This window comes from Mus caroli, chromosome 18 (genome assembly GCF_900094665.2).
Source record: "Mus caroli chromosome 18, CAROLI_EIJ_v1.1, whole genome shotgun sequence".
Classification (NCBI taxonomy): Eukaryota; Metazoa; Chordata; class Mammalia; order Rodentia; family Muridae; genus Mus; species Mus caroli.
Window position 1 is genome coordinate 46,769,826 of NC_034587.1, and position 17,639 is coordinate 46,787,464.

The 17,639-nt window shown below is 34.4% G+C and overlaps 1 protein-coding gene across 4 annotated transcripts in view; it reads left to right on the top strand.

Moving 5' to 3' along the window:
* The window catches only part of Dmxl1 (Dmx like 1), a 129,757-nt gene that overhangs the window by 71,915 nt on the left and 40,203 nt on the right, over positions 1-17,639 (top strand). For 2 of the 4 annotated variants that reach the window (XM_029471979.1, XM_029471981.1), the window contains exons 27-33: positions 2,287-2,414; positions 2,785-3,033; positions 3,420-3,533; positions 8,422-8,579; positions 13,393-13,535; positions 15,502-15,587; positions 16,444-16,645. In XM_029471979.1, the coding sequence (XP_029327839.1) occupies positions 2,287-2,414; positions 2,785-3,033; positions 3,420-3,533; positions 8,422-8,579; positions 13,393-13,535; positions 15,502-15,587; positions 16,444-16,645 (1,080 nt within the window). The remainder of the gene's footprint in view (positions 1-2,286; positions 2,415-2,784; positions 3,034-3,419; positions 3,534-8,421; positions 8,580-13,392; positions 13,536-15,501; positions 15,588-16,443; positions 16,646-17,639) is intronic. The other 2 variants (XM_021150434.2, XM_021150435.2) reach the window with 1 other exon arrangement.

Consider the following 17,639-nt stretch of genomic DNA (forward strand, 5'->3'; position numbering starts at 1 on the left):
GTGGGTATTTTAATTTTGTTTGTTTGTCTTAATGTTTGAGTACAGTGTCTGTATATGCCTACATGCCAGAAGAGGGCATCAGATCATATTAGGGTAGGGAAATCAGTTTTAAGTCCTGTCCCGACTTCAAGTTCGTAGTACTTCCTGGTAGTACTTGTTTTACCTGTTAAGGCTAGAGGGGCCTTTTGTTTCTAATCGTTTCGGTTCCCTTCGTTGATAAATTGAGATTATAACAATTGAGCATGTGGTATCTAACCCCAATCATATATTTAACACAAGCTTCACTTCTAAGGCTCAGGGAAAGTCATGCAAGTGGAGGCAGAAAGGTTGTTCAGTGCTAGAGAACCCAGATTCCTGCTGCATGATAGGACTTCTAGACATAAGAAGGAAGCTGAAGCCACGAGATCTCAGCAATGTTGTGCCTAAACAGCATATAGAGGGGGATTTCTCACTACCCCACCTCTGCAGATGAAGATCTGAAAAACAGTCAGTGGCTTTTGAGATAGAATCAGTTTTCTCCAGGTACAAACCTCTTGATTGGTTATCCAGTCCCAACCCATCAGCCCTAACCACTAGTAGGACTCAGTAGATTGTATGTGTAAACACACACACACACACACACGGAGAGAGATACAAATAACATATAGCAATAATAAGTCATGAATTTGAGAGAGTAGGAGGGACAAAGGAAGAGTTGGAGTGAAAAGAGAGATAAGTATGATGTAATATGATGTAAACAGTACTTATGAAGTTCTCAAAAAATATTTTAAAAAATTAAATAGAGTAATTGTGGAGAGTCTTAAGAGTTAGAGACTATTATATGAGGTCTACCCATATCTTCACAAGAAGATAGATAGATAATTTTGTAGTGAAATGAGTCCATACCTCAATGTGCCTTAGCTTTTCCTACCCTTTTGATAGACGTTTTCTCAGTTGTCTAGTGAGTAGGAAGTTCTTAACTGGTTTCTGACTTCTTTCAGAGGGAATCAATCCATTGATAAAGAATTATGTACATCCATGGGTGGAGAGAAAGCCAGGAGGTTCCTATTGCTCTATGTAGTCTCTAACTCTTTTAATCATTTCTTCCATTTTGTACATTATCTTTGTGTTTTGACTTTAGAAAACTTTTTAAAAGTATAACATTCATTTTAAATGTTCTTGTAAGTTTGCTTCTGTGGGTGGAGATGTTTTGGTGTGTTTGTTATCTCTTATATGGCATCAGTTCTCATTTGTATTGGCTTTTGGTTGTCAGTTCATCTTTATAAACTGCCCATGGGCAATGACACTTTTATGTTTCCAACGTAGTTTCAGTTTTATTTCTTTGAACTGAGTTAATTTATGCAATTGAGTATTAGTTTGGTTTCATCAAAATGTTTCTATCTTCTTGTCATAAATCTTTCTACAGGCAGAGGGAATTTTTATTATTACCCTGCCATCTTAAATCTGAAAAATAAGGCCCAATAATAATTATAAAAGTCTCAAAATGTATGACCAGTGAGATTTGCCAAGTCTAACAGCTGTAAGGCACTATCATCTAAGTGTACACAATATAATCATTTACTCAATATGTATTATAGGAGTTTTTGAAGAACTATTTTCTAGCACATTTATAAGATCTTTTTGCTGCTGGGTATCAGAATGTTAAAATCCTTTATGCTAAGCTGTTATTTGTTTATCTTTCCATAAGTTCTTAAATGTGTGATGATTATCCTCTTTGCCTTAATAGTGTGATGTGTATAATTTCATCAACAACAATATGATAAAAACTAATTAGGTTCGATTCTTCCATCCTATTATAACTTTTATGGAGGTAGAAGCTGTTTTCTCCATTATATGCTAAGTGCCTGGTTCAGAGCCAGATAGTGGATGAGCTAGCCAGTAAATATGAAATTGAGCCTAGACTCACTTCATTTTTTTATCAAATAAGTTTATTTTGTTGTTTCGTTTTTGTTTTTTGAGTCAAATAAGTACCTTAAAGTCATACATGCAAGTTTGTTTCTAGTGGCCCAAAATGATGTGGGTTTTTTTCTTCCTTAAAATATTCCTTATCTTTCACTAAATAAATATACTTAGATACTTGTCAAATTTGATTTAGCTTAGAAAATACATGTAAGTATACTTTAAAGGATACTGTATTAATAGAATATAGCACTGTAGAACACATAACTTAGATATAATAGTACAATTCACAAATAAAATTTTTAAAGTATCATAGAAATTGTGTCTAAGAATGGGAATATTATATATGAAATTCATCTTAGGTTTAAATATTGTCTCCTTTCTTAGTTCATTTCAAACAAATCAGTTTACTGGAATGGTTTATCAAACAGTACTTCTTGCCCATCGACATTCTTTGAGAACTGGAAGTTTGGATGAATCAGTAACTCCCAACACATCACCAGCTCAATGGCCAGGTATAAATAATTTACATATATAAGAATTATTTTTTGAAATGTTATATGATAAAAAGCAAACTTGCCTTAGTTTTACCAGTTGATGATCATTGTTAAATATTGATAGCATTGACACCATTGTAAATTCAATACATATTCTTCAGTTGTATTAAATTTTTATCTATGAGATTTTACGTAAGTTTATCTGACTTGAAAAAATGTTTCATCAATTGCTCCTAAACCACAATAATAATCTACTGGTTATGAATCCAGCAGAAATGTATTTAATGTTGATTGAGTGCATTTTTTTAAAAACTCAAAAAGTAGAAAAATGTATTTAATTTTTTGTCTTGTTTTTGATAATATTAGCTAATTTTCTTATTTGTCCTAGGAATAAATTGTCTAATTCAGCTTTTGAATTCCTCTGGTGAAGAAGCTCAGCCAGGACTTACAGTCTTGCTTTGTGAAATTCTCACAGCAGTATATCTTAGTCTGTTCATTCATGGGCTGGCAACACACTCTAGTAATGAGCTATTTCGGATTGTAGCCCACCCCCTAAATGAAAAAATGTGGTCTGCAGTATTTGGTGGAGGAGCACATGTTCCCAGCAAAGGACAGACAAACTCAAAAGCCTTATCTGGTAAGTTTTCATTGTCCTGTTGTGCACTCCCCCCACAACACCCCGTCCTGCCTCCCATTCTTTCCTTCCACTCTAACCTTCCTCTCAGTTCTGTCTTTATAAGCTGAAGCTTTATTCATTTTATGATAACTTTGTTAAATGTAATTACATCTTAATTTTATGTAAGAAAGTTCTTGTTGTATGAGACCACCAACAAGTACTATTGTTGTAAAAAATGAAGTTTTAAAGTTTCCTGTGCAGTTTTCAATCTTTTAGATACTCCTGATAATTAAACTATACAATGTAATTATAATGTCTCTTAGTACTACAATCTTTATTTCTTTTGAAAAACAGTTTGGTTTTATTCCATACCAAATACAGATTTTTTTCTCTTCTTTCTTTGGCAGGAAGGCACTTTGCTATGCCTAGCCCTCACCAGGTAGTGGTATTCTCCATGGAATGTGTGGGCTTTTCCAAAGCTCTTTCAGCCATCAGTTCTCATAGCCTTCCCACTCTTGCAGGCAAGATCTTAGCTTTAGAAATAGGCTCTTACAGTTTAGCTTGCTTTATGTTGTTGTTTTTCCAAGGGTTGCATACAGTGGGGTAGTTTGTTTTGTTTGGCATTTAAGGAAAATTTGACATATTTCTTTTAATCAAGCCATATTTTTGATTTAAAACAATGATTAGCATTTTAGAAAACTGTTTCTGCTCTTCCATTCTAGTTTCAAATTCTTGGTTTTTGATATTTTTTTTCTGTCCCTTAAACTGTAATATTTCTAAGTGTACAAAACCAAAAGAAACAAATGCTAGTGCTGATCATAGAAAATCACAGTATGGCTTGAAATGATTGGGAAAGCATTTCCCATGAGGCTGCTTTATGGTTTGCATATTATGACTGGCTATTAGAGTTTTTAAATTTCTAAGTGTTTAGAATACCATGAAAAGTAAATATTTTAAATAAATGTATCCTCTTACTACATATACTATATTTAAATAAAATTACAACAGCCACCTTTTTGAACTAGAAAATAATTTTCATGATATTTTTTAAATCTTTTTTGTGATTTATTAACACATGTGACAGTATTGGTTTTTCAGTTTTAAAGCTTGTCTATAATACTGGAAATCCTGCTAATTTATTGATATTAAATTTAAAAATTATTAAAATGTGTAAAATTAAATCGTCGAGTACAAGTTTGAAAACAATTTTAAATGCTTTTTAGAAGAAACCCTTGTCGGTACATATATAAGTGAAGCCCAGCAAGATTATCTCTGAATTTTAATCCCCTTCCTCCTTGCCCCCTTTAAGCACCGTACATCTGCACTTGTAGGTTTGGATGTTTATGATTTGGGAGTTCAGATGGATGATGAGGACTTACAGGAAAATAAAATTTGATTTGGATTTGTTACTTTTAAAAAATCATTGTGGCAGATGTAAAGAGAAGGCTTAACAGATAAAAGCACTTTTTCTTCAGAAAACCCAGGTTTGAGGACCAGCACCCATGTGGCAGATGACAACTGTCTGTAACTCACATTCCAGGGGAACCAACACTCTCTTCTGATTTTCGCAGGCAGGAGGCACACCAGGATTCACAGACATATTGCAAGCAAAAAAATGTACATGCAAGTGAAACATTCAAATACATAAAATAAACTTGTAAAAAAGTTTTCAAAAACATTAGAGTTCATACTCTGATAAAGAAATATTTTTAGACCTGAAGTATTATTCTATAATTGAAGAAAGAAAAGTGGTCATTATAAGCAGTAATGGCATATATTTTTCACAAAGCTATAATCCCATGATTGTAGAACAAAATTCTTGGCAACTTAGTTTCTACTTTATCCTCACATTGAAACTATTTGCTCATTTATCTGCCACTCTGTTACTTTTTAATCCATATACTTTCCCCTTTTCAACAGCTCAGGAGAGGGAGGATACAGCCTCAAATAGACAAGGATTAAACTCCTGATTTTTAATGCTGAGAGTCTAGCAAATTCAGTTCATAATTTTGAGGGAACTTCAGCCAGCTTTGTTGGTACAGAGATCTTTTGGTATCTTGTAACTGCTCAGTCTTCTCTTGTGGCACCAAAGTAGCAATAGCAGAAATTAAGTAAGTATGGCTGTATTTCAGTAAAATTCAGATATAAAAATAGGTCTTAAGCCAGGCATGATGATGCATGTCTTTCAATCCCAGCACTTTGGAAGCAGAGACAGAGAGATCTCTATGTGTTCACAGCTAGCCTGGTCTATTATATAGTGAGTTCCAGGACTGCCAGGGCTACATGTAGTGAAACCTTGTCTTCCCTCCACACTCCCAAAGTCATTTTGTCAGCCCTTAGGTAGGAAGTTTGCTCTTCTATTGGAAGGTCCAGTGCAGATGTAGTTGCTAAACAGACTTCTCTCTGTCTCACCTGCTATTGATATACCTACTATACTTGTCTACGTAATGCTTTTGCTCTGAATTAAAATTATTTTCTTCTACCTTTTCCCCTTAAAATTATAAATTTTAAGTGCAGAGTTGCTTATCAAATTTACTTGTTTGGTAAAATATTAAACATTTTAATTTTCACAATTTTTAAGTTACTTCCCATGATATATTTATCATAAACTAAAATTAACAACTGTGAAATTACCTTGATTGTATTTTTCATATATCTGAATTCAACAAAAAAATTTCAAACCTAACAGGAGTTAAACTCATAGATCATTAAGTTAATGATTAAGTAAATAATTGTTAAATTAATTTTGGCTCTATTTTTAATATATTTTAGAAAAATAAAATTAAGATTCCAGTTTTATTTCTATGAAATACTGAAAGGGATAAGTTCTACTAGACAATGTTAATATATGCTTTAAGATGAAAAGTATAGTGTTACCTGACCTTAGCTCCAGCTCGTTCTTTTTCTTTGAAACTAAAATTGAGCACAGAACCATGTGCGTGTGAGGCAAGCTTCTACCACTGAGACACATTAGTAGTCACAGTTCTACATATTTATGCTGAGCACAGGTAAATATGAAGAGCCTTACACAAAGTTTAGGTTGATTCTTATTTATATACTAAGATTTGTTGTTTTGGGCAAAAGTAACATTGTATAGTTGTACATAAGAATCTTCATAAATGTTAATACTAACCATTCTCAAATAATCAAAAATAATCAAGTAACCAAAAATTATCTTATGTTTATCCTTTTGGAGTGGGGATATGACAACCAAATATTGAAAACACAGTTACCTAGTTGTAGAGTTAGATGTAAACATATCCAACCTAGGTTATACGTTTACCCATCTTTGCGCACTGAGAAACTGGACATAGTCACAGAAGTCACACCAAGTGCACCTACATGATTATCAGTTGATTAAGACAGGTATTTGGTTCCAAAACTAATCCAGTTTGGAAGGGAACAGGGAGGAAAAGAGAGGAATAAAGGGAGAGAATGGAGAGACTGAGGGGGAAGGGAAGCACATTGTGGAGTAATGGCAGACAGAAATAGCCTGTTCTGTGAAGCAGATACTCTGAAAAGCTGTTGACCAATAGCATCTAGGAGAAAAGAGCACAATGATGGCTGCTCATGTGAAATAAAACTCTGAAATCTTAGTTTTAAGCACATTCTTTTCTTTTTCTTTTTTTTCTTCTTTTTTTTTTTTTTTTTGGTTTTTTGAGACAGGGTTTCTCTGTGTAGCCCTGGCTGACCTGGAACTCACTTTGTAGACCAGGCTGGCCTCGAACTCAGAAATCCGCCTGCCTCTGCCTCACGAATGCTGGGATTAAAGGCGTGCACCACCACGCCCGGCTCAAGAACTGTGTTTTTAAGCTTCATGTTACTTCTGGATCCTATCTGGCTTTTCCCCATCCTTGCATGCCTTTCTTTTTTATTAGTTACACTTTACCCTCTCCATTCCTCTTAGATAAATCATAAGGCCTATATCCTGTTTCTATTCCATTTTAGTTTTAGAATGTGTATTAATATATACAATGTGTGTATTGGAAACTTGATTGTAGATTATCAGATGTAAGTAAATGGAAACTTTCATACAAATCTAAATGTGTAAACATAATTATTTAATACCTGAATACCAGTGGAACCACTAATGTATAATATCTTAGAATATTAATATGTCATTCTTTCCTCTCTTCCAAAGTCATATAATTACTACATTAAACTCAGGTTATTGTTGCTTGATATATTGCATGTGCATGTTGTATTTTAAAGTTGAATAGTTGCAAGTAATAAATTAAAATTGTAATTATGGCACAAATACTTAGATCATTTGGGGAGGTAAGTAAATCTCATTCGAACCATTAGAGGAAAAATATTGTTATGTCTTCATGTGAACTGTTTGCCTATTAGGTCATGCTTATGGTTACAAGATCCTTGTTTGTCTATGACTTAGTATTGATTAAGTATTTCTATATCCTATGGATATGTAGCTCAGAGATGCAGTAGTTGCATGGCATGTGCAGGCCTTGGCTTTGATCACTGGCACCATATAAATCTGTTTTAGAAACTCCCATATAATTTTTACTTTCTAGGGCAAATACTGAAAGAATGGTCTCTAACTTTAGAGGCTTGAAAAAATTGACACAAAGATAGCATTTTCTCTTCTGTGTAATTCTAATGACTAGAAATTCTCTCTCTCGCCCACTTATAACAAGTATAATTTAATTATGGAAGTTAAAATTTTCCAATAAAAATATTTTAAATGTATAATAAGACCAGTTTGTTCATGAGCAGTCTGAACTGTGGCATTATTTTTGATTTGTATTTCATTTGTCTTTTTATTTTTTAAGATTTATTTATTTTATTTATATGAGTACGCTGTAGCTGTCTTCAAGTACACCAGAAGGGGTCACCAAATCTCACTATAGATGGTTGTGAGCCACCATGTGGTTGCTGGGAATTGAATTCAGGATCTCTGGAAGAGCAGTCAGTGCTCTTAACCACTGAGCCATCTCTCCAGCCCCATCTATTTTTTCTCTCTCTCTCTTTTTAGAGCTTGTTGGGGGTAGTTCACTGGTAGAATATATGCTTGCATGCTTAAATCTCTAGTTCAGTGCCCAGCAAACCCCTACCCCCTAAAAACACAAAGTAAAAGGATTTGGGAAGTTGTTGTCATAATCCTAACTAAACTGTAGGGGGAATTTTTTGGTAGGCAGATACTACATCTCTTATACACTACATACAATAGATAAATAGCCATTCAGGTAATTTTGGACAAGATAGAGTAAAAGCACAGGTTGCTATACAGAGATGTTTTGCCTCCTTCCTTTTGTCTGCTTTTCATCTGCTCTGTACTTTCATAATCATATTTTAGCTTTTGTATCCTATCGTAGTTACATTTAGCTTTTATCTAAAGATGTTAATTGGAGGTAGTATTTCTAATAATAATTTTTTTCATTTCTTTACTAGTTGAAGGAGAAAAACAAAACAAACATATTAGTCCATCAAAAGTGTCTGCCAGAGAATCTTCTCCTGTACCTTCTTCCTCTGTGAATCAGGAGCCACCTGCAGTCAAGGAGAAGTTCATCCCACCTGAACTAAGTATCTGGGACTACTTCATAGCCAAGGTAATAAAACATCACTACACAGAAGGATGTAATCAAATGGGAACAGTTGGGTTTAAAGATAAATGATTAGCTCTTGGTACTTCTAAGTATTTTCCTATGCTAGTTTTAAAATTTTTAACTTGTGTCAAGATATTCAACAATATAAAAAGCAAGAAAAAACTGAACTATTTTAATTATACATCTAATCAGCTTTTAAGGGAATATATATATATTATACACATTAGGCCTCTCCACTTCAAACTAAAGTTAAGTAAGATAAAAAGAGTAGTTAGTTAACATCTTAATATAATACACTTAATACTGGCCCAGAATCAAGGAGTCAGCGTGTTCTGATCGTCTGTTATCCCTATTCAATTTCTGCTGCTTTTCCTTTTCAATCTTTTTTTTCCCTACAGTCTTGTAAATCTAACTTAGAACCTTATATGAGCTTTGTACCACTAACTCCATAGTACCTCATTCATTTTTAACATTGAGGCCACCCTGAATTGTTTTACAGATACAAATTTTTATTTACCAGCATTTAGTTAAATAACATTATTATCTCAACTTTAACTTTCTACACTAAATTACATATTTGTAATTGCATAAAACGCAGACTTCCCTACTGGCTCTTCATTCCACACATCACTGTGTGATAACAGATGCATGCTATGATAAGCGAACGGTTACCTTACTTCTTTCAAAACCCTTTAGTGTCTGTGATTCATCTCACATACAAATAACATAGCATGTATTATTTTGATTTCTTATCTCCCATAAGATATTTTATAATCAGAAGAGGGAATTGGCAACAAAAATGAAAGATATAACAACACAATCCTGAAAAGTAATAATACTAAGAAGTCATCTCAAATTAAATTGAAGTGATATAAAAGCTAATTGTGAATAGTAACACTGGTGATAATTGAAAGTTTATGCAAAGAGAATTTAGTAAAGCTAGTCAGCATAAGTATAGAAGGGAGTGTTGAAGAAAGAATGAAAATATTTCAGATGTCAAAAACTGTACATTAAAGGTACAATATTTAAAATGTAAAGAAGTGGGCTGGAGAGAGAGCTAAGGGAATAAGAGTACTGACTGCTCTTCTAGAGGTCCTGAGTTCACAACCATCTATAACAGGGATCCAATACCCTGTTCTATTGTGTCTGAAGACAGCTGTAGTGTACTCATAAACAAAAAAAAATTTTTTAATGTAAAGGAGTGAAACTTACCAAGTTTGTCAGTTTGCCAGTATACAGAAAAGGTACCTTACATGCCATGATTACATATGAATAATGCAAGTACTTTTTGATCTACAGCTAGTTTACATGAACAAAAAACTGTAATCATACTGTAACTAATATTTCAATCATGCTACATCAGTTTTGGTTTTACTGCTTTCTGTATTTCCCCAATACATAGATAGCCAAAAGTAAAGTTTTTCATTTCTATTTATTTTTATATGTTATTTCCTTTAATATATCTTTAATAATTTAAAGTTGAGGTTTCATTTTTTTAAAGCTACCTTCATGTTAAATAATGTCAATGAACTTGTAAGTTAAACCTTTTAGTTGTACATGGTTTGTGTGTGCGCACGCGCGCGCGCTTGCATTTGCATATCAATGCTCTGGTATGTATGCATGTGTAGGGGAGTGGTACACATGCACATGTATACAGAGAATAACATCTGGTGTCATTTTTCAAGTGTTAACAACCTTATTTTTGAGACAGGGTATCTCTCCCTAGCCTGGAAATTGCAAAGTAGACTAGGCTTGCTAGACCTTAAGTCCCGGGATCTACGGGTCTCTGCTTCTCTAGTGCTAAGATACATACCACAACACCTGACCTTTTTTTACATTGATTCTGAATTTATTCCCTGTATTTACATAGCAAGCAACTTAATAACTGAGTTATTGCCCCAGCCTCCAACTATACATTTTTAGAAGCTATATTTGTAAGTGTTACAGCTTGGATGGGAAAGATATCCTGGCATTTAGTAGCAAAGCAATACATCAAATCACACTGCACGACAAACCTCACACAAGACATTTATTGGGTGGTAAAATTCCAAAATCCCAGGAGGGTGACTGCTTCTGCTCAGGAGAGAAACAGCAGAGAACTGGGCTGAACACATGGTTAATATAGGGTTTCTTGGAGGGGAGGGAAGCTTTCGGGGTGGCTGGAAGTTAGAGGGATTGTGTGGGCCTGATTTTAGGGCAAGCTCGAGGACTGGTAGGATTTTTTTTTTTTCCTGTCCACTTTCCCACCTTGGGACTGGAAAAGTCCTTTATATCCTTTCCTGCTGCTTAGGTTGGTGTTAGTGGTTGGCAATATTTCTTTTTTAACATGTTAAAATATAGCTCTGTTGAATTATTTTTTAAAATGGTCTCCATATAATATATAACAATCATTTGTGCCTCAATTTTTAGGGAAACACTAGCTTACATAATCAATTACAGTAGAGTGGGTGAGAAACATTTGAACAGATCTGCAGAGGACTGGAGAGATGGCTTAGTAGTTACTACTGCTTACTGCTTGTGGTGGTTTGAATAAAAATGGTCCCCATAGGCTCTTAGGAAGTGGCATTATTTGAAAGGATTAGGACATGTGGCCTTGTTAGAGTAGATATGGCCTTGTTGGAGGAATTGTGTCACTGGGTAGGCTTTGAGGTTTAGGAAGCTCAAGCCAGGCCCAGTGTCGCTCACTCTTCCTGCCGCCTGTGGATACAGATGTAAAACTCTCATCTGTCACTCTTGCCTACAACAGCACCACACCTGCCTGCAAACATGCTTTCTGCCATGATAATAATGGACTAAACCTCTGAACCTATAAAGCTTAAATGTTTTTCTTTATGAGTTTCCATGGTCGTGGTGTTTCTTCACAGCAATAGAAACTCAAACTAAAACCTAAGTTTAATTCCCAGAATCCTTGTCAGAGAGGTTACCGCCTGTAACTGCAGCTTCTGGTAATCCAGCCCTTTGTTCTGGCCTCTGGAGGCACGGGCATACATGTAGCACATCCACATACATTTATACACACGTACACATTGTCTTAGTGTTCTCTTCCTATGAAGAGATAGTATGACCACATCAACTCTTAATAAAGGAAAACATCTAATTGGCATGGGGCTTACAGTTTCAGAGGTTTAGTCCATTATCATGGCAGGGAGCGAGGCAGCATGGAGGCAGACATGGTGCAAAGGACAGAGATTTCTGTATCCAGATCTGCAGGCAACAGAAGAAAGAGCCTGGTCCAGACTTGGGCATTTGAAACCTCAAAGCCCACACCCAGGGACACATTTACTACAGCAAGGTTACATCTCCTAATCTTGTCTAAACATTCAAATTTATGAGCCTAAGGGAGCCTAACCACCACATATATAACATAAAACTCTTCTCTTTTAAAAGAGTTAAAAAAGAATAAGAAAACATACGATGGAAGAATCTTCTTGTCGTTCAGGGCTATGTATCGACAATAACATGGATTCCTTAATCCACCCAAAAGCCAGGCGCAGAGCAATGTACATACTAACTCAGTAACCATGCACAGTTGTTCCCAGGGTCTTTTCAGCTAGCCAGTCCAGCTGAAATCATGAGCTCTAGATTCAGTGAGGGAATCTGTCTCAAAAGTTAAGGTGGAGGACAATGATTAAGACACCCAACAGTGACCTTGCCTCCACATGTGCATACCCACACAAATAGACACACACAAAAAAATTATTTTTAAGCCATAAGAACAGTTTCATGAGAAGCCTTTAATCTCACATGTAATCTTTCAGTTATGGATCTCAATGAATGGATAAGGTTACACATTTTACTTCTGTAATCTACTAACGCTTAGAATGCATTGATGTAGCATAGTGCATTCTTAGCTGTCTTAACCGTTGCTTTTGACAAATACTTTTGTTAAAGGTCACAGAACATTTTTATTTTCTTCCTAATTATTAACATTGTTTTTAGAATTTCTACTTAATGATCAGTTTTTCAGTCCTACACTACTCTACAGAACAGGGGCTATTTCTACTGCTTTTTTATGTTAATTGCCAAATCCCTCACATTTTCAACATTTAGATATTTTCCAAACAACCTTATAGTAATTAACTTTGGTCTAATCTCTGATGGTCCCACTCCACTGGCCTGTTAAGCTTCATGCATCAGAGATTAGATAATGTAGGAAATTTGTCTCTTTCTTCCTCTCTGTCTTTATTTAATCGTTGATTTTGGAGAATTGTTTTCTCTATATATGAGATTATTGTTTAGTCAGACTTTATTAGCCCAGTTATTATTTTTAGGCTGGTAACGTTTTTTTCCTTTAGGTTTTGCTTAAATGCCACTTGTCAAAGAGGCCTTCTGTGGTCAGCTTCCACTTTTCTCCATCTTTACTTTTTTCTTTGTAACATTTAATATATAAATTTTACTTAATTTTTTAGCAATTTGCTTATCTTTACCATTAAAATATAAAATTCTTTATGATATCATTGGCTGTGATTCTTTTAAACATTGTACTATCAAGCCAATTTATTCTTGCAAATGCTTGTATTTTCCTGCACTTGAGAGGTTAAAGCAAGTAGGTCACAAGTCTAAGACTGGGCTGCTTAGAAAGACCTTGACAGAGGAATGTGGGGTGGGGCAGATCTATCTCAAGTAGACTTGTGGGGCACATTCTGAAGAATCTTTTTGTTTACTGAGTGAATAGATAAAATCTTATTTCAAAGGTATACTGTGGTAAATAATAGGTACTTTGCTTACAGTGAAATATTCACAAATGCCATGAATTATATGTTTGAAAGCATCAAATCAGATATTTGGGTGATAATATATATAATTTTTCTTTCAGCCTTTTCTACCACCTTCCCAAAGTAGAGCAGAGTATGATTCTGAGGAAAGTCTAGAAAGTGATGATGAAGAAGAAGAGGACGATGATGATGTTTTGCCTTCTGGTCTCCGGCTCCATGAGCATTCAAACTCAAATTCATTCAGGTACTGTAATGTGAAATAATTTATTGATTTATTATACACTATTTAGTTGAAATTGCCAAATTCTTTTCTAAAACAGTAAGTTTTCAATTAACTTTTGTTTATCTCTTGGTAAATCATTTTAATTTCTAGCATGTTGTACAAATCTTCCATATTAGGCTTTGATTTGGGCCCATAAGGTAAATCTTAAGACTTTAACTGTGAACTTCAAATGCCTGTTGATAGACCTCTAGTTCTAGATGTCTTTAAAAAGCATCTGTGATTATAAAAATCTTTAAGTATTCACTATACTCAAAAGCATTTTGAAAGGTTCACTGGCTTTATATTCATGAGTGATCTTATTCATATGTTTACATTGGAGCAGCAATACATTTTATTAAGACATGGCATCTTAATGATGAGTTAACAGTAGTTTGAAAGGAAATAAGCAGATTTCTGGACCAGTAAATCTTTATTGAAAAATTAAGAGATTTTGCTTTCTAGTGTATTTTTTTCCTGTCAAATTAGGTTTACTTTTTGACTATATAAACATATGTATGACTCAGAAGCCAAATTGTATAGCCCAACAATTTAAGAAGGAAATCTATTTAAAAACTGGCCTGAACTGGAGATGTAGCTCAGTTGTAGAACATTTTCTTAGATGTGTGAAGCCCTGTGTTTAATCTTCAGTATTGGATAAATGGAAGGGTGAGGGGAAGATGGCCAAAAGACGTGAATAGATAGGTATTTCTCTAAAGAAGGCATGCAGATGACTGATAAACACTGGAAAAATATTCTGGTTATTAGGGAAAGGTTAATGAAAACCAGAGTGGGAAGGATGGTATCTTACACCCATTAAGGTAGCTACTACAAAAATAACTAAATGGCAGTATTGGCCAAACTGGAGGGAAATTAGAGCCTTTGTGTTCTTTTGGTCAGACTATAAAATGGTACAGTCACTTTGGAAAATGATAATGTAGTTTATTTAAAAACTTACTCTATTGTATAAAATGTTAATTCTGCTTTGGATATATACCAAAAGACTTGAAAGTAAGCACAAACATGTGGTTGTACATCTAGTTGACAGCAGGTTAAAGGCCAGTGGATTGAAGCAATTTAAGTGTCTGACAGGGGGACTGAATATGCAAAATGTGTTATGTATGTAATTAGAAAATTATTTTACAAAGGAAGAGAATTCTGATTTATGCTGCATCGTGGATGAATTTTGAGGGCATTATACAAAGAGAAATAAAATAGTGTATTTTAATTCTACTTTATAAAATGCATGAAATGGTCAAATTCACAGAAATTGAGAGAATTATATAGGTCCCATGAGAAGTTGTGCAGAATGATGGTGGTGATGGTTCCAAAACAGTGTGCATGTACTGCTTTGAGAAGGTTACACTGCTAAACTTTATAGTGTGTGCATTTTGCACAATTGATAATTTAAAACTAGTACCATAAGTCATAAACATGTACTCAAAATTAAAGATGGAGAAATAATTTTAAATTGGACTATAAAAAAATATAAAGTCAAGCGCCTCATTTCTTGTTTCTACTCAGTTTTCTCTGGCACTTGCAAAGATAGCCATTTTTACTAGTTTCTATGTCCTTCTGATTACAGAAATAAGTACCTCTGTATTTCCCCTGCTTTCTTACATAGAAGACAACACAATCATATATGATGCTCTGAAGCTTGCTGTTCAATTACTGTTGCACACTGTAGTTTTATAAATATTATACTTCATTTTTATAGTTACCTTAAAATTGCATCCTTGAAAACTATCGTTATTGTCTCCTGACAGGCATTTACATTATTTTCACTGTTTTGGTTAATGCTGACATGAATTATTAGTTACATGTGTATATGATTTAGGTTTTGCAGATGTGTATCTTCAAACTAATTCCTGTTAGGAAATTGTTGCGTTAAAGGATGGCATCATTTATAGATCTCATGTAAATCTTTAATGGGGACGTTTTTTATTTTTAGTTGGTCTTTGATGAGATTGGCTATGGTCCAGTTGGTGCTCAACAATTTGAAGACTTTCTATCCCTTTGCAGGTCATGATCTTGCAGGTAATAAACATCTTAGTATGGCTCGATGCCAATTGTTATTCTTTATGTGTATTCTAAATAAATAAAAAGTTTAAATGAGTTTCTGTAGTAAAGGATGCATTTCTGTCAGGTATAAACTATTTTTAAATGTTCTTACCATACCTACTGAGGAGGGAAATGTTTGAGAAATCAAAGGCTCTGTACATGATATTATTATATTGAGACTGTATCTCTACCTGGAACTTAATACTAAACCTATAAACCTTCAAGAATAGTGATGAGTTCCACAGTAGGAGATGGTTGTACAGAAAGTAAGGAAATGTGGTCTTATGCGAGACATTTCAGCTGTGAACTGTGTTTTAATCATACACTAAAAAGTAAACCGTAAAATATCAGTTTAATGATAAAAATTTTGTGACTATGTTGGGATAATAGAGGAAGGAAAGTTTATATTCATTCTATTGTAATAAATCAGTATGTAATTTTCAGAATTATAAATCAAGACCATTATTAAATGTGAATAGATAAACAAAAATAGTTAAATTAGTATTTCGTTTCATGGTAAGGATTATATAAGCTTGCTTATTATTTTCTTTTTTAAACAAAAATTGTAGATGACAGTCTGGCTTGTTTCAAAGATTAAAGTACTGAATTTTTCTTTCATAAACATTTTTGTAATCTTCAAAATCATTTTCATGTGAAATTAAATTCATAAGTAGTAATGTTGAAATAGTCATATAGACTTTATGACATGTTTTCTTTAAAATATCAGATTCTGTGCCCACATATTCTACTATATTTTATTAATATCTTTTGCTTTCTCAGAAACATTCTATGTAGAATATCATCATTTATCAATTATGTTTTTGTTTTTTAGAACTACCAGTTAGTTCACCTCTTTGTCATGCAGTTCTAAAAACTCTTCAGTGCTGGGAACAAGTTCTTCTCCGGCGCCTTGAGATCCATGGTGGACCACCTCCAAACTATATCTCAAGTCACACTTGTGAAGAGAGTGCGTCTGCAGGCCCTGCAATACTCCGTCACAAAGCTTTACTAGAACCTACAAACACTCCTTTCAAGTAGGTTTTACCGTGGATATTGTTTTGTTGTTGCTTTATTGTTATTGTCTTAATAATAATAATAAAGAGTTTTGGAGACTCAGGCTGTCCTTGGGTAGTGTTTAGAGAAAAAAAACATACTTATAGTCCATGCTTAACGATTTTGTTGTTGTTGTTTGGTTTTTCGAGACAGGGTTTCTCTGTGTAGCCCTGACTGTCCTGGAACTCACTCTGTAGACCAGGTTGGCCTGGAACTCAGAAATCCGCCTGCCTCTGCTTCCCAAGTGCTGGGATTAAAGGCGTGTGCCACCACTGCCCAGCAATGCTTAACGTTTTGTTCTAGGAACATGTCTGTGTCTTCGGTGTAATGCTTGTAGGTTATCAAACTTTTGTTGAAAGTCCTGATAGTAAGTTAAGTATTGTAGGCTTTTCAGGATTCCTTGTTGTGACTAGTTAACTTTGGCATTGCAGAGTGAAAGCAACCACACAGAAGATGTAATGAAGGAGGCTTGGCTATGAGCCGGTAAACATGAGTTTTTCAAAATATGGGGCAGACTAGCTAGATGTAGCTTGAGGCGTGTACTTTTATTGAACTCCTACTCTGCAATAGAATAAACTATTCAGCAGATGTTTTACTATCCAGGAGAAGAAAATGATTGACCTATAAGTAAGTTTATACAATACTTGTTTTATCTAGAAAATGTTTTCCTGAATAAATGTATACTTAATAGTGTATTTAGTTCTTCAATGTCATTACTTCTGTTCTTGCAGAAGCACTTTTGGCCAGGAACATGAAGGTTATAGACTTACTGCATCCATAGACACACTAAAACAAAACAAACAACAAAAACAAACAACAGAAACACTCTGCTTCTAGTTGTCGTCTAGGAGACACTACTTTTTAAGAAGTTCCTTGTCCCTAGTTTAAGGTTCAGGAAATTATGGCCAACCCCTGTTGCCGAATTCAGCCCTATTCCTGTTTTTTGTCAGTAAAATTTTTTTAGCCTATAGCTAC